The sequence below is a fragment of the Suillus fuscotomentosus genome, assembly GCF_016647785.1.
Source record: "Suillus fuscotomentosus strain FC203 chromosome Unknown F5891scaffold_21, whole genome shotgun sequence".
Taxonomy (NCBI): domain Eukaryota; kingdom Fungi; phylum Basidiomycota; class Agaricomycetes; order Boletales; family Suillaceae; genus Suillus; species Suillus fuscotomentosus.
This window is the reverse complement of record NW_024539533.1, coordinates 390,782-415,613: the sequence shown is the minus strand read 5'-3', so window position 1 is coordinate 415,613 and position 24,832 is coordinate 390,782. Positions and strand designations below refer to the sequence as shown.

Sequence of the window (24,832 nt, the reverse complement as noted above, 5' to 3'; positions counted from 1 at the left end):
TCAAGCAGCTGGAGCATTGGCATTGGTAGCTTGTGAGTGTTTAGGGCCTCGTTTTTTCCCCTTATCAGAGCACGTCTTCCTAGCTTTCTTTTTACCTACAACTTCCTTACCACCTATACCAGATATAATGTTGACAAGTGTTCCCAGTGGTAGACTTATTATTTCGATGGTAAGCAGCGCAGATGCAGGCACCTCCATCATGGCAGGTGGAGATGATGTGGGGTTTGCGGAGCTTGAGCCTTCTAATGGACTGTGCAGTGCGGTAGAATTGGTGCAATGCTTGGGAGCTTTCCAGTTGTTAGAATAAAATCTTTCTAGCGTATGTAAACTTACGTGAATGAACATTCAATTTCTGCTGGAACCTATCTTTTTCCCACTGCTCAAACTCAGCCTTTGACATCTTCTGGAACTTCACAGTCCTCAATTTCCATGCACTATTAAGTACCTTGACTTCAGTGTGTGAGCCAATATCTCCAGGGCTGCAAAATTTCTGCAGTGGCCAGCCCTCGCAGACTACACCATATTTTGCCATATGTTTTCTTCAAAGTTGACATACAACATCCTAGGCACATTAACTTGCGCAGGGTATTGGGCAGATGTAGTTGACAAAATCCAATGAAGAGTATGCCTCCTTGAATCCAAGTAGGATGTGAAAAATGGTGCTGCTCTTGTACCCGTGAGCATCAAGGTACTTCTCTGCAGCCAGGCCAAGATAGTCTTCACTGTCATGAATGTTGGGGTCAGGTGGACCACACTCTTCTCCAACAATTCCAGTAAGTGATCTGACATAACGATAAATCATGCACAGCTTGGGCTGGGTGGGCTGTGAGATGGGTGGCTGGCGTGCATCTTCAATGTCGAGTGAAAGCATGCTCAGAGCATCGGCAGCATCTGTGTAGTGTAAGTATTGACCAAACAGAGAAAAATATTAGCTGACTGGTCACACTCCGTTTCTGCTTGCATGAAGCTGGCACTGAGCTCGTCGTTGTCCTCAATGAAGCATGTATATTTGACCATGAAGGTGTCCCACAAGACATTGCAGCATGTGGCAGGAATGTTGGCAGGACAGGCATGGATACATTTTCTTTGGTGAGCATGAACTCAATGGCCTCAATAAATGTCTTGGTTTTCTTGAACTTCCGTATTTGCCATCCATTCACTTGTTGAATTGCCGCTTCCCTGTACTGCAGTCAGATGATCATTAGGATAGAGACAATAAGTAGTACTCACCAGCTAAGGTATATTCCAACATTCCTACCATACACAACAGGGTAAAATTGTTTGCAATGTGTAAATATGGTCTGAAGAGCCTCAGACTGTAAGAGAGCATCTATCAGGCTGGTTTGTGATGCTTGTTGGCTGAGTGAATTAATGAAAGACTGCAAGGTCATGACATACTGAGCTTGCATGATTGATTTACATACAACGACTAGTGGAAATGGTGGGGCTGTATATCTTGAAGCAATGAATAGACTTGCAATGATAGTATCAGTTGCAAATTCTGGCAAAACCAAGCAATCTACTTACTGAGCATCTGCTATGCCAAAACAAGCAAGATGTATGTCAGCTTTGATTCCTCTGTTAGACTTTTATGAACTGGCACATTTCAGTAACAATACTAATTTCAGTGGCAATTCTTGGCAAATTTCTGTTGCTTGACAGTTGGAGTTACTCAGTAGTTCATTGGTAGTGATGGTGAATTTGCTCAAATTTTTGATTACACTATAGGTGCATACCACAGACAGTTGGACCATGATAGTCATGGCAATTGCATTACACCTGTAGTGGTAAGTGAATTCTGTCTAGTGGCTAACAACATAACACTAACAAGACTTAGTCTTACAAAGGACACTATTGACAATGTATGTTGTTGTTACTGGCATCTGCCTTAATAAACATAGTAGTGTAAAAGTATGGGGGAAGAGTGATGTGGTAAGCCAGCTCTGTTCAGTTGCTGATGATTATGAGTGTGTAGTCAGAAGATCATGGGGGCATTGAGAGGCATGATAGAAGTAAGGATGAAAGCAACGAAGGCTCAATGAGACACCAAGACAGAGAAAAAGGATAACAAAGTCAGACTGTAAATATAGGAGGCATGTTGTGTAGACAGGCTTACTAAGTGGGGAGTCATGAAGCAGAAAGTGGTGGCATGAGCAGTTGGAATGCTGGTATGGCGTGCAAGATAGATTATGGCCTGGGCGAAAGAAATGGATTGGATGCAAATAGGTAGTCCATGTATTTCCTAGAAGTAGTAGTTCGTGTATTTTCGAGTGGGGAACAGACATCTTCCTCAAATTTCAAGGAAAAGGTTTAATGTGGTGGCGAGTGAGTGTTGATTCCTCAGATGTTGAAGTTGGTGTTACATATGCATCAAACATTGGTTCAACATTGGAGTTGAACTTTTTGCCCATATATAGTAAATACTCCCAGGACTCTATATATAGTGCTCAAAGTCACAGCTGTCAAGACAACATAGTATGTAGTAGGTATTTTCATGGATTACTATGTACTATGTACTTTGAGGACTATTCAATTACTTTGAGTATATATCTCAACTTTAAGGACACTTTGAAGACCATTACAACTTTGAGGGGAGTATACCTACCAGTTTGACTTTGAGGACATTGTTGCTTCTTTTGATATACATTCGTTGCATTCTTGAGGTCCTTCCAGAAATGCTTTATGATTGTGTTGGCAATGTCTTGCACTGGTTTGGTGGTGATAGTTTTGAGCTTTGGATTTTCAGTGCCAGCAGCAACATATTTGTTGCAATCCAAAACCATGATGCAGAGCACGATCAGGGGCCTACTGTACAAGTCTTAAAACTGATGTTAAAGGTGTCTAATATAGCGCAAGTAGAAATAGACTCACTGGTGTAACATTGATATGCATGGTAATTTAATTACCATTCGCTGGAACGTTTCCAGAGAGTGCTCATGTGCTTGGTTCATTAGGGTCCTTCCTTGCTTATGGTCTATGTATTGGGAAAGCTCCGTTAGATGCATTGTTTCATAATTATAAAAATGCCCTCTGGTGGCAAACAAAGATACTGGAACATAATGTCAAGAATACACTGGATCTTATTAGGATCGTGTATGTTTTTCACGAACTCTTTGAGAGTTGCATGCTGATGAGAATACATAAAATGCTTCATCCATTGTTCAGTGTCTGTTGTAATGTCATTAGATCATGTAATAAATATATAAAATAGACTTATCATGTATGATAATGTACATTAAGTCTGACATACCATGATCTTCTAGGTAGTCCAGATCCAACATTACAGGCAGGCTTTGGTGTGCTTATTTTCCAAATCACAATGGCTTTGTTTATGCAAATTGCCGCAGAGATCTCCTCACACAGCTGTTGGCTCTTCATGCAGCCAGTCCTTGTACTGTAAGTTTACAATGTTCTTAGACATCTTGGGAAGTGATTCTGGAATGGACACAAAGAAAGACGCTATGTCGGCATCTTCTTTGCATTTGTTAACCCCATCCCTCATAATGCATGGTAGTACAGTCATAGATCCATCAGACCAATCAATGGTTTCTGACTTTTTGTGGACTTAAGAGCCAATGATAGTGGTTTGGTTGGCCTTCTCCTTCTGCTTTTGTCATGCTCGCTTGTTTGCTGTGTTGTTATTCTTAATCTCTTGTGCCCTTGCAAAATCAAGCTTCTCATTGGCAAGCCATCTTCTTTGATGTTCATGTTGCTTTTCCTCCTCGGTTATATTGGAATTGGAAAGATTAGTGTACTGAAGCTTTGGCTTCTTATCTAGTTAGTTTTGCTGTAGCATTGTATATCAACCAGGAATTTCCTTAATTAAGATACAGCTAAGTGTTAGGTTGGATATAAGCTCATAATGTTACGAGCTTTGCAAAGTCAAGATGAGAGGAAAGTTGCAAGGAAAGAGGTATGAGCAGTGGAGTCAAATAGATGGATTTAGATCATTCACAGACATCAGGTAAGGAGAGACATAGAATTTGTGCAATTGTGTGCTTCAACCAGCAGTGGACATTAGATAATGTCATGGATCTGAAGGATGGATTTTACAGGAGAAGTTGATCCACAGAAGCTTAGTAAGGAAGGTGTGAATATGGTAGGTAGGTCTTGGAAGTATGACTGTATCTTCAAAGTCGTAACAGTTTGATTATCATAATTAGACTGGTCATAACTAGTTAGTATGAACATAAGTAGTCACCAGTCTTGGAAGTCCAATAATAGTAAGTATAGTCCCAAAAGTGTCCTCAGAGTCATATCAAGTCAAATTCCCACTATGTGCTTAAAGTGCTCAAAGTCATAATGGTCTTCAAAGTATCGTTAAAGTCATAGTAGAGTCATAATAGTCCTCAAAGTGTCCTTAAAGTCATATATAGTAAGTCCTCAAAGTCGTAATAGTCTTCAAAGTGTCCTTAAAGTTGTATGTAGTAAGTCCTCATAGTTGTAATAGTCCTCAAATATATTTTTATCCCAGTTGTGAATATAGTCGCTGGTCTTGAAAATTCAGTCCTCAAGTCAAGATGGAAGTCCAAGTGAAATTCCACCTGCTAGAGTGATATGGTGGTACATGTATGAAACATATCATGTGAACATTCACAATTCAATATCAGTTTACATTGGGAGCATTCAAACATAGTCACTCTTCTAATATACATAATAGTACAAATGATATATATGAGATTATCTATTCAAACAAGAGGCAACATTCTTTTTTGGTATGGGTATGTATTTTCCTGCTCTGGTTTTTATAATACTTAAGGTCTGACCTCCACTTCTTTGTAGTGAGCAAAGTCGCGCATTACTGGTACATATTATTTGCAGTCTTCCTTGGAACATTTGTTCATAGGAAAGGGTCCAGTATCCTGTGTCCAAACTTAATGAATCTCACAACTGAGGCATGGGCCACCACATCAGTGTAGTGGTTTGGGTGTGTCTATCTGTAAATGAGATATTAATATATTAGATACATTAGAGGAAGATGGAAAGGGTGTATCCGTATCGACATAGTATATCCCACATAATACTCACTTGACACATCTTATGACCACAATGGACATCAACACTAGGCAGCACAAATCTTTCTTCTGTAAGAGTCTGAGGCAAATTCATGTACTCATTTTATGGTTGTCAGGCCATGTAGAAGCACACCTGATATTGCCAGAAAACAAAATGTGAATCATGCACTATTAGTCAAGCAAGTATTCAGAAATGAGTACTTAATGCCAGCCAGTACTACTAATTCTTTGTTGAGGCATTGTCAGTCTGGTGAGTTGGTCCAAGGAGGGGTAAGCTTGTGTGGGCGGTTGGGCTAGAAGGAGGCTGCCAGATAGTAAAAAAACACTGTAGACCTAACTGATAGTATAAATACTGGGATATGAGGTAGGAATAATAGGCTGAGGCAGGCCTTGCTAAGAGGGCAATGACTGCTAGTACAATTGACTCTGATCAGCTATGGCTAGCCCATAATCAAAGCCCTGCAGTGATGAGGACCGTACATCATAGTAGCTGGCCTATGACTACCTTGTCAGTGCTGGTGTAGGGCCTATGATGAGTGGTGGCTTGTAACCTGAGTTGAACTTATTAAACTTGCCAGAGGTAGTGGGACTATAAGATGGTAGGCATAAGACAGCTATGGCTAGAGCAGGAGCCATGCTGATTAAGTCTAATAAGTGTCTTGATCATTGAGTTAATAACCATAAGTAAAGCCAGAATCTGAGTGAGGGCCTAGAGGATTATGTGTGATGTATTGCTGGGTGATGTCAACCCATAACAGCTGATCGCCTGTGTAGAGGTGCAATAGCATTACATACCAACATTACTAATCTTCAGAGTTAGACACTAAGGATGTTGTATTTTCTAAAAAGACATCATCTATATGTTTTTTGATAGGTAATGTAAATGCTGTATCAATAATGACAAATATAGGGAAGGTGAAATTATCAAGTGGAAGGTAACATTTAGCTGAGGTAGAAGGGTACTTCTTGTGCTATCTTTAAGCTAGTGTCTACTAGTGATATCCCTGCAGTTAAAAAGATTGTAACTCTAGCAACCCTAACCTTTAAAGAATTTATAAGAAAACAAAAATGAACTCACATCATCCTCTGCAAAATCACACTCAACCATCTCATGAACCTGGTATAGCTTTCTATCTTACTAGATATTATTCACAACATCTTATCCCAATATGATTTGCTCAAATGTAATTGCTACTGGTATACAACAACTTTGGGGGATACAGATCCCCCAAAATTTGGATTTCGTTTATGTTGTTGGTTGCTTGGATTGCCATCCATTGCATGCTTATTGATGCCCTCAAAACTTATATGGACGATTCGTTCTCGTTCAAGATCGCTGGATGCATGCTATATTACATGCCTTATGACTGCCTTTTCCCCGCAAAACAAACTCGCCTTCTCCAACTATGGGACTCCATTGGTTTACCTCACGAGCGCGCAAAACAGGTATTCAGCGCTCCTCTAACTGTCATCGGATTCGATGTCAATCCCAACGCTATGCAGGTTACTCAACCTGCTCACAAAAAGGCCGAACTCGTGAAGGAGCTTCGTCAATTCACACAGAAGAACCATAGATGGTCGCTTCGTGAGTTTCAACGTCTAGTGGGGTGGTGCAAGTGGAGTTTCAATGTTTTCCCGTTACTGAAACCGGGTCTGTTGGTTTTATATGACAAGATTCATGGAAAGTCTAATGGTTTCGCTCAAATTCATGTCAATAATGCATTGATATATGAACTCCTTTGGCTCGCAGATCATATCGAGTGTGCAGACGGACTGTACCTGTTCAGGTGTCTTGATTTCGATCCGCATAGTGATGACGTCGTCATAGCTTACACTGATGCTTCGGGCGTTGGTTTAGGTCTGTGGTTTCTAGACGACCACTTCGGTTGCCAGTGTCCATTACCATCTGCTGCCCCTCTCAACACTATCTTCTTCTTCGAGGTGTTGGCAGTATGCTCGGCCATTCACACTGTGCGCAATATGCACTGAAACCCCATCTAAACTACTCATCTACTCCAATAACACCAACACTGTAGCCATGTTTGATTCGCTTCGTGTAAAGCCTGCCTATAACTCCTTGTCACTTGGTTCCGTCAATATGTTAATCACTCACAAGGTTGATCTTCGTGTAGAGCACATCCCAGGTCACCAAAACATCACTGTGAACACTTTATCATGCTTTCATAATGAGCTCATCAGAAAACTTATTCCCTCAGCTCAAATCTTTGACTTTGAACCCCCTCGAGACGCGCTGGGGGGAGGGAAAAAATGATCCCTTGTCCGACTACGACCAGGCAACCCATCCGGGAAGCCTGGTCACTTGAACATTTGCAGCTCGAACGTTCGCTGGCTTTGGGGTCTGTCCTCGAAGCCACTACTTCATTGGCATATGATTCGCATCTTAATTCTTACCTTAACTTTTGTCGTCTCCATAGCAGGGCAGTTGAACCAACGGAGGACACACTCTCCTTCTTCATTGTCTGGCTCTGTCATCATATTGAACCTTGTTTGGTCGACTCTTATCTCTCTGGAATCGTTAATCAGCTCGAACCTCACTTTCCATGAGTACGTTCGGTTCGAGTGTCATTCCTCATAACATGCACCCTTAAAGGGTGCAAACATCACTTATCCAAACCTGTCCAACGCAAACAGCCATTGACACTCGAAGACCTCACGCATGTATCATGCACCTTCACGCTAAATCCTACCTACGACAACACCTTGTTCATGGCATTACTTGTCACCACATTCAAAACTCTGCAACATTTGGCAGAGTTATGTTGGCCGAACACCAAGAAACATCAGTCTTATCGGAAGGTAGTGTTGTAGTATTTGTTGACGCTGATGAATTCGTCAGCAAAGTACACCCTGCCTCATCACAAGAGCAGCACTTTAGGTGCCAGATGTGAGATTCTGCTGTTGGGAGAAGCAGGAGGAATAGTGGATCCTCTCGCTTTACTGCGACGGTATGTTACTGCCAAGGATACTATGTTCCCATACCATCCTCACCTGTGGCTCACATCAACGGTGACAATCCCTATGTGAGCCTGGTTCATGCATTACCTGCGACGCTTCTTCGGTCATTCAATTTCAGGACATTCAATGCATGCCGGCAGAGCAACTGCTCTCGCAGCAGCTGGCGTCACGCCTGCACTGATACAGGCAGCGGGATGCTGGTCTTCGGATGAATTCCAGAAATACATTCGCAAGCACCCATATCTGCTTCACCTTCTAATATATGGTTCTCAAAACCCTTAGTCTCTGAGTTAACAGCTCGTTTCAGTTTGGTTTGCTGTGTCTGATTGTATATATATATAAAATAGCCCTCTAGCGTTTGGTCAAGTCAAAAGACTCAATGTTTCTTCTGTTCCAAGTCATTTTATCTCACCTATTCAGTTCCCTGTCGTCTTTTGGTCGTTTCAGTCACCTATTTGGTTCTCGGTCATCTTTTGGTCATTTTTCAGTCATCTCTCGTCCGGTGACTTGTATTTTAGTGATTTGCGGAGACTGCGACGACATTTATTCTAGTTTCTAGTATATGTACTCTCCGTTTTCTTGTATGAGCTGTCACTCTCGAGTACTAAAATTGATCGCAGGTCCTCTGAGCATTGAGCTGGAGGACCTCGCTTGCCCTAAACTCATCACACGAGCACTAACTCTCACAAACACTTGGTTGGAAATCATGTGACACAATAATGAGAAGCCAGTAAGCTATTATGCACTGCTGGAACTCCTAGGCTTTTGTTGATTGGAGCATATAAATCAGATAAATTTTCTCTACAATAATAGCCCATGAATCTGAGGAAACTTATCTTTAATAAAATGCATGAAGGCTGCTACTTAAACTAATATCTTGTATTATGAAATCATGTAGGTGGATCTTGAGGATTTTTTGCTCCCAAGAGTGTTGAAAAGTATACTTTTTGAATGAATATTGTGAGGATAGCTGTTTCCTAAACATGTGCCATTCACACTTGGTGTCCAAATTTTCTCTCTAAACATTTATATCTTAATACTATATCCTATTTAACACCAAATTTCTTTGTTGCAATTATATTATCTTCTAAGTACATAAACAATGTGTTGAACCAGGCATGAAGAAGACCTTGCAACTTGTCAAAAGTCACAAATAGCAGAAGATATCCTGGCTGTTAAAAAACTTAATACACAAAATTTATATGACTTTGGTGAGTCATTTCCTTATATTTTCTTGTTATGTTAACTTTTATTACCATATCTATTATAGGCTACCACATTCACTTACTGCTACCTCTATGGCCCCCATTTCTGTCATTCAGAATAAGAAGAAAGTCAATTATAAGCTTAAGGCATTATCTAACTGGTCTTTAATATTAGTTCACAATCTCAGATTAAATTAGGAAACCCATAATCTTTCTGAGAAACTTTAAAAGACTTGGCCAAGTTTGATAAGATTAGCTAAGTCTAGCAGGTCATTAAGCTAATTGAAATCAGCATATAACCAATTATATTATGTAGAATACTGCACAGTGGAATAAGGAAACAAAACATCAGTACTTCATAAGAGCAAGTGATGTGTGGATAATACAAGATTATGGTTAGTTAGTGACATGAGATTAAATAAGATAAGAGGTATTAAGAAATTTGAGTGGGAGATAATTCATCTATACCTAGATATACTTTGGTCTTAAACTTCATTTATAGTCTATTTAATACACACATGTCACACCCCTCTCTAACTACAATATATCGTAAACACACATAGCAAGAGCCCTATAGATCTGTTAGAAACCAAGTGCTATATTAGAACATGACCAAGCACCAAAAAAAGTATGTAGCTGTATTTAGTATGGAGTCAACAAGTTCTCACTTGTATTAGATAAGAAGACCAAGACAGAAGATCATTTCTGAGATATCAATATCAGCAATCTCTTGTGGAACCTGTACACAAGCTCATGAATAGCCTTTGGATATGAAGCACCTTAAGACTAATGATTCACTAGTGAAGAATAGGCTCTATGATTATAAAGAGCTTTCAGAGGAGTACTAGTATCTGGAGAATTAGCAGCTTCTGAGAGAAAATATAGACTAGGTCAAGCTCAACCTAAACCACAGGATGTGGAATAATCAGCTTACTCATGCCAAAGACAGCACTACATACACTATCTGTGAGAGCAAAGCTACTTCTAGATAAAACATACTAGAGAAGCAGAAGATAGAAAAAATATAGCAAAGGTGAAACTGAATAAGTTGAAAGCATTAAGAGATATATTGGATTAAACAATATACCATGAAGTATATATTAGAAATTACAACCATAGCAGTGGTGAGCACCATCCCCGACTCCGTAAGTCCGATAAATCAGTTCCAGCCTCAGTTTATCTGCGGTGGTACGGCTCTCACGCTTCGTTTTGTCCCCCCCCCTTGTATTTTTCCTCGTTTCTCCCATCATGTCTTTGTGTGCTACTTGAGCGTCCTGCCTGCAGATGATGGCCTTGGTGACTGGTAGTTCCTTAGATGTTGAGGCTCCCCCCCTTGTATTTCTCCTCGTTTCTCCCTTCTCCTCCAGACGTCTATGTGTGCTACTTGAGTGTGCCGCCTGCAGATGATGGCCTAGGCGACTTATCTCTCACACAAATCATGAATAAATCAAAATTTTATTATTGTCTGATGGGACTATGTCTGACTAAGTCCTGAATTATTTCTGACTAAGTCCCGAGTCAGTCAGACAAACTCCCAAGTTAGTCCTGATTAGTCTGACTAAGTCCTGAGTTAGTCTGACAAAGTCTCAAATTATTCCAATAGTCTGACTAAGTCCCTGTGTTAGTCTGACAAAGTCTCAAGTTAGTCTGAGAAAGTCCCGAGTTAGTCCTGATTAGTTTGACTAAGTCCTGAATTATTCCAATAGTCTGACAAAGTCTCGAGTTAGTCTGGCAATTGGTGAATGGCAAATGGCAAATGGCAAATAGTGAATAGCAAATAGCAAATAGCCATTGGCAATTGGCAATTCGAGTACTCATGTCATATAACATACAAAATTTCTCCATTTCAATGGTTTTAACTTTTTTCAGATGTACAAATTTTGAATATATTGGAATATTCTGTTCCCAATTTGTTTCTTACTTTTCTGTTGAAAACATCTTATGCTTATTGTGACAGCTGGTCACAATGTTGTTCTGAATTTTCTGCCAGACAAACACTGGAGACATTGAAATGGTTGTGGAGTCTTAATTTTTTCTGCTCTTTTCCACCAGACAAATTCCAACCTAAATTTGTGTGTTTCCATTCAATTTTTCTCAAACACACTTTTGAGACACATCATAACCTGTGTTGCTTCCAATTTGTCCAGAATTTTGTTTGGCCACACATGTGAACATTATTTTACAATTTTAATGTGAGATATAATGAGAAAATTGAGATAATAAAATTTTGATTTATTCATGATTTGTGTGAGAGGTAAGTTGGAAAACCATTATAATTTTGTTTTATAACTTTTTGACAGATTAAATGAGGGATAAATTTTGCCCTTTTCTTTCAAAAAGTTTCCTGTTTTTTCTGGCGGAAAAGATAGATCCCACACCCAGTGTGAGATTAGCGTGTGACACAAGATTTACAACACATGCTCCTTCAGACCCAGTATTAAAACAGAGATATGCATCTTCCCCTTGCAAGATAAACTGATGTTAAAAAGAAAGTCAGTTCATGAACTGTGCTTGCATGTTGATCTGGAATTTGGGGTGTTGTACAATGCACAACCAACATCAAACATGGCAAAAATATTCAAAATTATATGAAGTATACACAGGTATATACAAATGCTATATGATGTACATAGTAGGTCACAATAGTGAACATGTTGTGCCAGAAGCTAACGGCCAATGAAGTAAGCATCTATACTGCCTCCAAGTAGCACTCAGAATATTTCCTGAGAACAGCAGTATAGGCCTTCATTTTCTCAATGACAGCCTCAGTCTGCTTCCTATGTATATTCTCACCATGTTTGGTAACATCGAGGACTGATTGCCATTCAGTGCCTGTGTTCTCGCACATCAGTACTGATCTTGGAGAGTTTCACACCTGGAGTGGGAGACAGAGGATCTGGAAACTTCAAGTCCTGTCCAGATAGAGGCTGGACCATTGGTGGTGCAGGAAGAACAAAAGGGTCTGTTGGTGCGCTAATATGAGTCTAAAATAGCTTAGTACTAGTTAGTAGCGAAAACTTGAGTTAAAATTCTCAACCTTAACTTGAAACTTACCATATGATGACTCCAACAATTAGGGTGTGGTGTAAATTTGGCAGGTCTTAAGTTAATGAAATCCTTCAAAAGACACTTGGCAAAAACACTTGAATCATTCTTTAGGAATCTTGATATTTTTGTTGCAATGTCAAAGGAGACGTAAAATAATATGATGCAGGAAATTCAGATATCATGTTATGTGTGTTCTGGTCCCTGTTGCCTGTTGCCTAGCTGAGATTTGATGTATGATATCTGGAGAGTGTATCAATTGAGTCAAATACTGTTGTAGATCTATAGTATACATACCTCCAAGATGCTGTTGTGCGATCTTAGATGAAGCACAGGATTCAGTGTTATATGTTGAACAGTGATATCATCATCTCTGGCAGAAGTCATCAGCAAGCATATGAGATGTTCAAGAAATTCACCTAGAAGAAAGCTATGTGTGTGATAAATGAGAGATATTTGAACATGGTCAAAATAACTCAGACCCGACAGTTGAAAGTATATTGTGTATGCTCCTTCAAAAATTCATCTTGATCCTTTTCATCCAGTATCTGATGCTCTTGTGCTCTTCTTATATGCTCAAATACTAGTCGAGGAGCCTATTGTTACAAGTAACATCGGCTACATGGCCCCCCTATCATTTTTCCCCTTCGTCCTCGCCCTCGTATGCCTCCGGCTCGTACTTCTCTACCGACTATCCGTTGACCAGATCCTCGGGACCGTTCCCATCCCTCATCCCCCTCCTATCGCACCAACGTGCGCACGTGCCTTCGGGCTATGACTCATTCTGACTCATGCCACCAATGTGGCTTTCCTTATCTTGTCTTATCTTTCCTCTGACTCATGCGTGCTGCGCATTGTATCATTTACCGTTGGCTCGTTCCAACGTTTCTCAGTCTCATTCCGCATTCGACCTCACATCACTAATCAGGCTCTGCTACCAGCGTACCTATACCCTTTCCGTTTCCCCTTTGCCCTTACCTACAGTACGGTAGCCTTGCCCTTAACCCTTTGCACTTAGTATAAGTAGTTGGTCACTCTGTACTAGATTCCCTAACTTGAATCTACTCAATCTTCCCTCGAACATACTTCCCTCTGAAGCCCCCTCAGCTTCAGTCTCTAGTATCTTTTCTTAGGTGCTCATCGTGCCTAAGTCTACCTCGATCGACTACCTCATCGTTCGGACAAGACTGTCCTTACTTTGAGAATGTCAGTGACTTTGAAGACATCCGTCTTAGAAGTCACGTGACACACGCGTCTCTGATATCTGCCGACTCGTCGTCGCCAGTCTCAGTCGCTACACCGGACCCTTCCAGTTACGTCACGAACATTAGCAGACGACGCCCCTCTTAGGGCTCTGCATAACAGATCTATTTGAGTGCGTAACACCTATGATGCTTGGTTCAGTACAAGGAGAGATTGATGAGAATCAAACACACACTGTCATCACTCATCGCATATTTGGTCTGAAACTAACTCTGCTCTTGACTGTTATCAAAGAATAATTAACCATTATATCCTTTGATTATCTTCCAAATAGGATAATATGACATGGGATGGTTGACTGACTTCGCCTTGCATCAATATGGTCATCTATACCATTCTGTAACAAAGGCCAAAGGATCACATTTAATATAGCATTTTGATGGCACTGAAATGATCGTTTTCAGTTTGTTTTCTTTGTAATAATTGCTTATTTAGACAGAAAAATAGAGTCAAAAGAGTGCGCGGTACGAACCTCAGCATACGACACCAAGAAAATGCTGCAAGATGAATTAGTGGCCATGTCATATGGATATATTTGGTCACATAAATGGCAGACTGGATGAATGTAAAAGTAGTCCTTCATGTTTTAATCGCAGCTGTAATCCATTAACAGGAATTAGACCAGAGCTCATAGTGCATTAGGCCTGTTCGTTATGGTCTTATTCTCATTTTCATGTCTGGGGCGTTCATTACATGTGATGTACTATGGTCACAAACACGGTCTGTGAGAATCATTTACAAATAGTTCACTTTGAGCTTTCATCATGCATTAGTTGTCCTGACGCTTGATCATTCATTGACGATCTACATCAAGATTTCAAAGTTATTCATTGCTATGTCTAATCATTACAACAAACATCATTGTGAAGATCTCCCTACATCATCTAGAGCATTTGAGCATGTTCAATATTATATATGGATGGAGACAGCACCAGATATTGTACGTCCATATGTCACACTTTATGCTCTCATAATTACTATGAACATCATACATAGGATGACGACATTATGAATCTATGATCCCCAAGCCCAAATGCTTTGATGGCTCAATATACTTGTGGACTATTAGAGATCATAGAAGCAATGGATTTCAAGGTCAAGCGTCTAGGTTGAGTTGAGGTATCAGAGAGTCAACTGGTGAGGGACCAGCTCAATGACGAATTGGAGCAGCAGAAGATGCACATTCAGGAGGTCCTGGAGTGCACATGCACTGAGATACCATAGAAATACAGATGTGCATCTCATCTCATTCAGCAAGTCTTTTCTTACTACCAGTGTTCCCTCTCTCAAATCTTTGTATCATCACACAATACAGTTTAAAACAATTCTGTGCTTATGTAAAACTGATACAACAGTTGTAGTTACTCAGGGCTTCTTCTTCATGTGTAGGTATAGTGTCCACTGTGTGATGAACATCAACATCTTCATTTACTCGTAGATATAATTTCATATCACAAGCACCCATCAATCACATCAATGGTTGCATACACATTATGATGGTACTTGAATGGGACTATATTCTTTACCCACATCTCCACAAGAAATTCCCTATTATAGTCCAACATCTCTCCTCTTAATGAAGCAAAATGTCCACAAGTCAAGATATCCTTAAACACAGAATGACTTTAAATCACCTTGAGCATGGTGAAATTGTTTGGGGGCATGAGCAGGCAGAGTATTATCGTCGTAGTTGTGCCATTCACCAGTAAACCTCAATTAGATCACATCACAAGAATAAAGCATATTCAATGACCTACCTCAAAGATGTGCATGAGGATTATATTGTAATTTCGATGGACATTCTGAGCAAGGTACAGGGCCATAATATCTCTGTAAACATTATATTGCAGGTGTTGAATTATAAATAATGATGATTGAACACTACTGATCATGACTAATATAATCATTTGCAAAATTCTCATGCATGAGAAACCAGGTTATTTATTGTCTGAAGCCACATACCATCTCTGCTGCTGCAAAGATGTTGAATGCAAAGTTTTTTAGAGCATTAAATCCAGCACCTGTAGATGATATTTCAATGTGTGTGGACAATGCCCAACCATTGACAAGGTCAGGCCAGAAAGTAACTGGGATGTGATGGAAGAGTCATTTGAAGAGGACAGACATGCTCTCAACCAATCTCCAGTGTATATCTCATTTGCGATTATGAACAATGGTCCTAACAGCGAGCGGAACTGCATGGTGGATGCAAGGGTATTGGCATACTCTCACAGCAAGGATGGCTGTCTGTGGGGCCTGGATATATACTGGTGTTCGAACATGCAGTGTCAAGCACAGTGTACAACATGATTTTTCATGTTCATGGAAAACAATACTTTGGACAACACTGGGTAGAGACAAAGCTGAAGAATATGTGCCTGCAATGCAAAATATGCAAAAGGGTATCACATGTCCGTCATAGATTCACACAGCATGTTCTCAAAATTATGAACATATATAATGGTTGAATGTCAACTTCAGAGACACGTTGGTGGCTATTGCTTTATTGCAGGCCTTCTGGCAGCAAACATGATTGGTCGACCAGGCTTTGACAAACCTTGGTTCTGATGAGATCTAGGAAGTGACTTTGTGAGCTGAGCCTGTGGATGACTGAGCATTCTGCATCTGTGATCAGCATAAGCACACCATAATATTAAGATATGGATGTACTGGGATGTTCACTGCATCTATGTAAACAATATTTTTGGTCTTTGAGAACTCTATGTTAATGGTCCACCAAGTATACAGTGCCCTCAATGGTTCTGGGGTTGCTCAATATCTCCTGCATTATGTTGTGACAAGATGGTCGTCGCATGGGCTACAAATAATACATGGATATTGATGCAATTGTGCAACAATATGAAAATAACAATACACATACCTTCCACACAGTGAATATCAATAACAGAAACATGATCACTGAGCACAAGTTCATATTCACCTATGCATACGACAAGACTAATTGAAAAATTCATCAAAATTATTGCAGTTGATCTCAATGAACAACATCACCCATATCCCAGAGTCCAGTGCTCCCTGCCTCTTTGGCAACTTTCTCTGGACTCTAGGTACTGTACAACTTCACTACACCATTCAATAGATTGGCAACTTACTCTGGACTCTAGTCTGAACAAAACTTGTTCCCACCTCTATCGTAATATGCTAAGCTGCTCCTGACACCTTTTTTTGCCCTCTTCTTTGGCTCCCAATGGAGAACATCTGTGAGCTGCCTGATGACTTGACTGCAGCTTTGCTCGCGAGTTGTGAAGTATACTCTCCATCATGTATTCAAGCTTCCATGTGGTCCTGCACATCTCTGAACCCTCTTGCCTTGTATTTTGCCTCCTCCAAAGTGTGCTTGAGTGAGCTGCCCAGCTGATGTCAGTGCAGTCTCCTATGGATGGCAGCAGCACTCTATCCCAAAAGATATTCAATATCTTCTTTGGCATCAAGGTGATTCTATTTACAAATTATTTGTAATAGCAGCATATGGACAGTCTTCTAGTGAATATGACTTCAGCTGATCATGACCTCTGGAATCCTAGATTGGAACCCAACAGATGGTTGCCTGGATAGAGATGAAAATATCGAGGAAAATTCAATAGACAACAGAGGCACCAGTCGACAGAAGGACAATTTAAAAGATATGCCATGGCGCCTACATGGATGACCAGCTGGGAAGGGAATTGCACAATGTGGGTCTACTAAAATTTGAAATGAATACACATAATGTCCAGCATAGGGAAAGGAACCAAGGAAATAAATTTATTTCATGGATGAGCTGTCCTCATTGCAGCATGTAGGACCAAATCATACACCAGTTGTTCGTGCTACCAGCAACCCAGTGAAGGACCACCATCAGGGAAAGGTAAACACTGTCACCCAAAATGGCAACCATAAAACAAACTATATGTGAACAAAGAAAAACTGAGCACACGTCCATATACCAATCAGCGACATTGGGGACAGCCAAAAAAGTGTGTTGTTCGTGCTAGAGTTGCTAGTAAGTGAGGCCATGACTACTTCATGCCAAATTTCTGCAACATTAAATTTGCAGCTTCCAACAATCTGTTCATTCGTAGATCACCTTCCAGTAGTTTTGAATTAGACAATGTCCAAGATGTCCATTATGAGCTGCAGAAAAAATAACAGATGATCCAGTACTCAAAGTTCAATGTGGCCACATATTGCACATCAAAATATTGAGTATGATTGCTAGGCGTATCAGGCTCAGCTGTAGCGACTTCCTCATGCTTTTGGACAACTCACATGACAATTGGGGAGACATGAAGATGTACCAGATGAGGACATCATCAATGCAATTCAGGATGGCTACCATCAGGCAGAATGCCTGACATTCCTGCATAAATTAACAGTTGTCAGTGCCACCTGCTCAACATGTCAACATTCTCTACCCCACAAGGACATGCAACAACCATCACATAATGGCAATATGACAACAAAGCCACATTGGATCAGAATGAGTCGGAAGATTATTGGAATGACAGTGACAATCCAATTGGCATGGCCCTCCCTGCAGAGAGAAAGGAAAACCTCACCAAGCTTTTGAAAGAGAGCAAACAACTGACTGGATCTCAGAATTGCAATAATATCCCCCCCTCATGTGATTGGAACACACATTGAAGTGGAACTGGACATGCCACTTAACATCTGTGGAACTACAGATTCCCAAAGATCTGTATCTACCTCAGCATCTCGCAGACAAGTGAGAAAGACTGGGATTTAGGAAGCAACAAGTGATTTCCATGTCAAATTGCACCACCACCACTAGCTGCATATTCAGGCAGGAGATGGCTCCAAGATCAACACACATTCGATGATTACAAGAATAGACCCACCATTGAAATATTGTTGATGCCAAGGGATATAAATCTAATCGTGACATTCCAGGTTGGGGGAATCCAACTGTCTACTCTATGGGTGGATTGGGTAGATCATGGTTATCACATTATGCCCAGCTCATTCCATATTTTCTATCAGTGCAACCCCATAGCTACAATGGACCACATCATGCCCATTGGCACAACTGACTCCTACAATGTTTCAAGTCAGATTCCAGATTGAGTGACGGGTGCATATAGCCTTGCACGCCTCAATCCATCTCAAGAAGCATGGCACACACATGTCACAGATGTGGAAATCCTCTCTGCATCTGAACTCATTGAATCTGTGCAATATGACCCACATCACTCCGCCATTTCAAACCAAGCCACCTGAGGTATATTCAAGCACAATCACACATATGTTGACATTACTATACCATAGTCGGAAGAGGATGCCAATAGTCCTGGTGGAAGAACTGAATGATACATATTTTTTGAAATCCTCGACATTTTTCCCGTTCCACCACAATCATCATGTCTCACAGACCATCCATTACTAGCTGTTCTTATCAGATGCAGGGAAGTCAAAATTTGACTCCAATACGCAACAATCTGTTAAGATGGGATTGAAGTGGGCCGCTTCTAGAGCCTACTGAGAGACCAGAAGAGATCAGACTAGAGTCCAGAGTAAGTTGCCAATCTATTGAATGGTGTAGTGAAGTCACGAGGTTGATCATTCCGATCAGGGCATATTGTGTTGATGTGAGGAGAGAAGCGAAGGAACTTTTGATATTGCAGACCAGCTTGATATCTCTTAACTAGGCTTTCCATAAGATATGTGGTCTATGCAAAATACATGAAGAGAGGACTTGCCAGCTGGAATCGTCGAATGAGAGTAAACACCGCATCCTCACACTCCAAATAGACTGTCAGGCTACCATTCTCCGGTGTTGATGCAGACAACATTGGTGCCAGTACAGATGGTGGAGCCGGTGCAGATGATAAAACCCCAGGAACAATCATACTGATGTCTTGATCGCACACTGCTCTATGGCTAGTGGGCCAAAAATCTTGAAGTCAGTAGCTGACAGCATACCTCAACACGCTTTCCTAGCTCCAGCTCTGTTGTATCTACGCCAGGAACTAGCTATGGCGCTTGAGATTGTTGAGATGGTTGGCTGTCACCCTCTAGGCACAATTGTTGCTGTGCGCATCTTCTCCATGTGCCCATCCCCACCGAGAGTGAGCCGTCTCGACATGGCCTGGCTTCCCCTGGGGAGTGTGTGCTAATGTGCACAAGAGGTGTGGCATTGACGACACAAGCTACACAGTGAAGGTCAAATTTGAGTGGACCTTGAGAACAGTGATATTGAAGCAACTGAGGTAGTGTAGGGCGAAGTTGATGATGGATGAGCCTGCAATGATGACTTTGATGCCTGAATTGGGGATTTCTTTGAAGATCTGATTATTGAGTGATAGTTAGTAGATGTAGAAGGTTATTGGATGAAGAAGAGTATACTTTTTCAAGTTGTCTGAAACGAGTGAAAAGGGTTTGAGGGCTGCTCCTGTATGAAAGGGGACTGTAGGCTAGACATCAATAGATATAAGCTGCTTCATAAGACACCATAATCAGTATGAGGAAATGACTCACTTTCTAGTTCACCGAGGGCTTTGGCGCATGCAAGTTTGTATTCCTTGACGACTTCGCTATGGTGGAGGCCCATCACAGGAAAGTTCACTGGTTTCTTGAGTAGTTCTCCTGCGAGAATGATGACAATGTTGATAGTCACCCATCTGGATTGAAGTTAACAAGTAGATACAAAATGAGATGGAGAAGGACGTACCAAGCTCGGCTGCTGGGCCTTCCCCGCTATTGCCCCAGACCTTTCCTTTGCAGCCCGAACTTTCTGGCAACCAGCACCTGGCAACCCCGCCTGGTTTAATGGGTCCGACTAGGATGAACCTGGTAATGCCCTAGGCCTCATTTATGTTAGCTATGATGCTTTCCTCCATCTTACTTCGGGGCCTCTGGTAGATCTCCAGTAAGTGGCGTTCTTCGGGGTTGCTATGGTACGCATTGGGCAAAAATTCTGCAACTATAGAATAGTGGTAGTCAGAGTGGACGATTTTGATGTGATTCAGCATGTGATTCAGAAAACGATTTTGGATGCTGAGAATCAAATTTCACGTCGAATCGTGCTGAATCGTCGAAGCGCCTCTGGAGGTGCTTCTGGTAATTCTGAATCGGATTTCAGACTGTAAACAGCTGTATTTCTTCCAATTAAATATACTTGTCCTGCATGCAAGCAGCTGTGAGCACCCTCTCTGCACTAGAGCAGCATGACACCCAAAGGAAAAGGTGTCCAATCTTCGCTGAAAGCTCGTAAGAAAGCGTCTGTCAAAAAGGTCAAAAAAGCGCCACAAGTGGGTACCAAAGTCGAAGTCGGAGATACCATGGAGGCTATCAAGAAGGCCGAGAACGAGAAAAATAATGACGAGGAAGTCCCTGACATCGAGTGTGTGAAAGATATCAGAAAACAGATGAAACATAACTCACCTTGAGCTATCAGTTGGACAGATACTTTTGACCTGGTCCCTCATCAGTGCCGTGACATCTGATGACATCATCCGAAAGGGCTTATACCCTGAACCAGGTGCAAATGTGTCAATTAAAAATGGAGGAGGTGCAAAGAAAACAGAACACCACTGGGCACTCTGTAAGATTCTGTTTGATGGCCACGAGGAGTATGGCAGTGCGTTCGAAATTGTACTCAGCAACCCAAAAGAAAAAGCCTTGCGACAAGCATGGGTGCGAAAGATCAAAAACCGAATGCAGATGTATGTCGTCATTTGGTTCTGCGATGTTTTAATACTGACCCTTTTGGCAGTTTAGAACGAAAAACACTCATATATGTCAAGGAGATGGGGACAACAGGAGCTGGCATTGAGTGTGAGGAAGATATCAACATGAGTCAGGTGAAGAGTTCTATGAGTCACAGAGCGAGCCTGCAGGATTGTCTGATGTAGAGCATGATGGAGAAGACTCTAGTGGTGATGACATGAAACCTTCAAAACATCAGCATCTAACAAAGGTCGAAGATCCTGCTGACGAAGATTGCAAGCCTGCAAAGAAGTTAAAGGTTGCAATGAGCACTAAACCATCCAAGACAAAATCATTCCTAGACAGGTATGCCAAAGTGGCTGAGCAGGAAGAGCTGACTGCGCAGAAACGGGCTGATGCACTCATGGCCAAGGCATCACTTGCTGTTGTCAAAGCAAAAGCCAAGGCTCAGATCAAGCTGGAGAAGGAGAGATGTGAGACGGAGAAGGAGAGGAGGAAGACTGAGTATGCTTTGAGAAAGCTGGAGCTTGAGCATCAATTTCGCATGGCTCAATTGCCTCGCATCGATCAGGCTGGCCCTTCACAAGCACACTATCGATCAAATGATGATGATCCATATGAACTTCCAATTCTCCCACAACCAGAATACTCCGATGGTGGAAGTTCAACTAGCTAACATAGGTAATACATATATAATAATTTACGAATCCGACGAGAATCGCATTGAGAATCTGTTCTGGTTGTGGGGTGTTCAAAGTGGATGGCAATTTTCATGCAATTTTCGATTTCCGAATCATCTCATAATCACATGCTGAATCACGTCAAAATCGTCCACTCTGACTACCACTAATTACATGCTAATATCTCATTTAGGCTGTCTTGCCGGTGTCATCATGTGAATGCTCAGTGTTCTCGAGTGGGTTGATTCTGGGTCAAGATGAGCTGTTTTTGTTGAGGCGTAGCGCACCTGGTGGCAAACTCCAGTGATGTGCTGCATCTTCTTCATCTGACCAAGACTTGGGGACTATGAAGTCATTGATGACAGGTCTTATGGGGTGTCTCAACCTATTTCATATGTATATCTGATGCGCCAGTTATGCTCTGAGACTTATTTCTGTGATTCTGGGTTGTCTAGGTGGCAACATTGCTTCAGACGTAGAAGATGTATTGATCAAGGGGGCATCGGTTTAACTTCTCTGAGAACTGCATGTCTATCTGTGAGAGTCTGCCTACCGGTTTACTGGGATCGACTCTCAGCTGACCGCTGGACCACAACTCAGAAATCACTCATTTCCTGCTATTGATCATGGTATGGTGTGCTACACTTGTCTGGCAAAATCTTCCCCTCATCACACATTTTCAGGCCATCGCATTTTTCAACACAGATCAACATGACCAGGCAAACCTGCTCCTCAAAGAGCTTGCTGCCGGTTGTCCGACATGCTCCAGTACTCATCCTTACAACTTGCACATCAGGCATATCTACACCCTCAACTCGGGATCCAAGCCTTGGATGGTGTACATTATGACGAAGCCACCGACCATTTCACTGCTGCTATTGACTTCACCGATTCATCATCGGAATCAGACATTCATGAAGTATGTGAAGATTTGATGGTGGTATGTCATGGTGATGCCTATGTGACACTTTTCATAACTGAATCTCTTGTCCAGCTCTTGGGCTGGGACCTAAGGTTGTTGTGGCGACAGGCACACCAGAAACACTGATGCACTCCTTTGAACCAGTAAACTTCAAGATGCGGTGAAATCATACCAATGCCTGATGACTTTGAGCGACACAATCACCAAAGCCAACTACCTTGATTGGTCCAAAGGTGAGTCTAGAGCCAAGTCATGTCATGCAGGCTATGATTCTCACCTATATTCCTCTCAGATTTCAAACAGGAATGCAGCGCAGTCTGTGCTGCCAGTGGGGAGGCTGCCTTCGCTGTAAGCGATTACGATAAGGCCATTGACCTATACTCAATGGTGATTGACCTGGATTCTGCACCTGATATCTTTGTTGCAAGTGGTAGTGAGTGTAAGCAGGGCTTACGCATGTGATATATGCTACTCGTTGATTGGACATGGGAATTGGGTTGCTGATCAAGTTGCGTGGTGTAAGATGGTCAAGAATTGTTCTAGGGACCCTCAAGAAATATGTCAATATACTTGAATCTGGAAAATTCAAGTTGGCTAGGGACACCGATCCAGCTATTGAGGTTGATGAAAGTGCTATAGGTCAACTCTGGGATCAGTTGCAGATAGAGGTGAAGCATGGTCATACTTTGTTGAGGGCCAAGTTAACCTGTCTTCCCTACAGCCAACAGGTCTTCATCTCCGGGTGTTGCTCATCAACAATATGAAACATCCTGTACTCCAGGTGCTGGGAACAAGGTAGTACCCTAGCCATCAAGAACTTATTCAACTGTTGGGTGGTTTGTCATGTTCACTTGTGTAACACTTGAAACCCAATGATGTGCTCCAAGCTGCTGAAAAAGATCCGGATCTACTCAAATTCAAATCCACGGTTCCTTCACTGAAAGCAAAGAAAATTTCCATGGGTGATGTATTCATGCACTGCAACTGGGTTTTGCATAACCAGTGAACATGATGCAGTCCAGTGAATGCAATGCAGTCTAGTGAACATGTATCACCACTTACCAATCCACACCCAGGAAGCAAGCAGCTGGTCACCTCTGCTGGAACCACCCTTGTAGTATGTCTGTCTCCATGAAAGTGAATGGATAGCTAATTTGAGTTAATGCAATCAAGGGTTTAAATTGAGTTGTTCTTCATCACCACTCCTAGGAAGCCATTCAAGACATCTGTATTTTACTTGGTGAAAAGCACTTAACTAGTTCTCATGGCCGGCTAATGGTTTCCAAAGTCTGTTGTGCTGCCAAACATATTGAATGATGAAGATGAAGATACTGGTGTTTTTTTGAACACCATACTCATCAATAACCTCCATTAAAATGCGCCCAATGTTGGCACCACCATGGTTTCCTTCAATATACCTGAAAGCAAGGTGATCGGACTTCAGCTCCCACTCTTGGGGCTTGTCAGCAGGAGCATCAATATAATGAGCTGTGACTGATAAGAAAGGGCCGCCTATGAGAGATGTCCAGGAGTCAAACATAATCAATATTTTGCTGTCAATGTGCATGAGCTTGTCCTTGATCATCTTGACAGCAAGTCTGGCTCTTTTGAGTATCTTATCACAGGTTTTTGTACGGTGAGGAATGGCACTATCAGAAAGATTGGGGCAAGGATACTGCAGGAGGCAATGTCCAATGTTTTCTGGTGCTTGCTGGAGTTTTGGACACTTGTAGGAATAGCACGTTCATTCAGCATGATATCTTGTGCCTCACATTGGCTCTTGTAGACCAGGAAATGACACTTCAGATTCCTATTATATTATTGGGTTAGTCAGCATTAAGTTTGCAGGTAGTGAGGATACTCACCTTAAAATATCTGTACAGCATGTAGAAATACTACCTTTGAAAAACAATTGATGAGCCGGCAGCCCTGCATCCCTAAGGTACATGTCAGTCTACTACAATGCAGATTTTATGGTGCAGAAATTTATGTACTTGCAAATATTGCACCACCAGCCATCCTCAGGTGTTCCAGTGTCTG

At 41.6% G+C, this 24,832-nt stretch overlaps 6 protein-coding genes across 6 annotated transcripts; 2 read left to right on the top strand and 4 right to left on the bottom strand.

Moving 5' to 3' along the window:
- On the bottom strand, positions 1 to 532 carry F5891DRAFT_1187438 (uncharacterized protein; the record flags this gene model as incomplete). The annotated part of the gene is made up of 2 exons (XM_041366841.1): positions 1 to 287; positions 334 to 532. The coding sequence occupies 2 exons, from the start codon at positions 530 to 532 to the stop codon at positions 1 to 3; spliced, it is 486 nt and encodes a 161-aa protein (XP_041227156.1).
- Positions 533 to 571: 39 nt separating this feature from the next.
- On the bottom strand, positions 572 to 1,409 carry F5891DRAFT_1187437 (uncharacterized protein; the record flags this gene model as incomplete). Its single annotated transcript, XM_041366840.1, has 3 exons — positions 572 to 891; positions 938 to 1,179; positions 1,231 to 1,409. 3 exons carry the CDS (start codon positions 1,407 to 1,409, stop codon positions 572 to 574), a joined length of 741 nt encoding a protein of 246 aa, XP_041227155.1.
- Positions 1,410 to 11,885: 10,476 nt separating this feature from the next.
- On the bottom strand, positions 11,886 to 12,132 carry F5891DRAFT_1187435 (uncharacterized protein; the record flags this gene model as incomplete). The annotated part of the gene is made up of 2 exons (XM_041366839.1): positions 11,886 to 12,028; positions 12,072 to 12,132. The coding sequence occupies 2 exons, from the start codon at positions 12,130 to 12,132 to the stop codon at positions 11,886 to 11,888; spliced, it is 204 nt and encodes a 67-aa protein (XP_041227154.1).
- A 7,539-nt stretch (positions 12,133 to 19,671) lies between these two features.
- F5891DRAFT_1187434 (uncharacterized protein) lies at positions 19,672 to 20,426 on the bottom strand (the record flags this gene model as incomplete). The annotated part of the gene is made up of 5 exons (XM_041366838.1): positions 19,672 to 19,809; positions 19,868 to 19,935; positions 20,000 to 20,107; positions 20,193 to 20,322; positions 20,367 to 20,426. 5 exons carry the CDS (start codon positions 20,424 to 20,426, stop codon positions 19,672 to 19,674), a joined length of 504 nt encoding a protein of 167 aa, XP_041227153.1.
- Positions 20,427 to 20,944: 518 nt separating this feature from the next.
- On the top strand, positions 20,945 to 21,241 carry F5891DRAFT_950408 (uncharacterized protein; the record flags this gene model as incomplete). The annotated part of the gene is made up of 1 exon (XM_041374964.1): positions 20,945 to 21,241. A coding segment is annotated over one exon (297 nt), but the record flags the coding sequence as incomplete, so codon positions are not given.
- A 2,428-nt stretch (positions 21,242 to 23,669) lies between these two features.
- F5891DRAFT_950356 (uncharacterized protein) lies at positions 23,670 to 23,927 on the top strand (the record flags this gene model as incomplete). The annotated part of the gene is given in 2 exon segments (XM_041374952.1): positions 23,670 to 23,794; positions 23,810 to 23,927. Coding segments are annotated over 2 exon segments (243 nt in total), but the record flags the coding sequence as incomplete, so codon positions are not given.
- Positions 23,928 to 24,832: the final 905 nt, after the last annotated feature.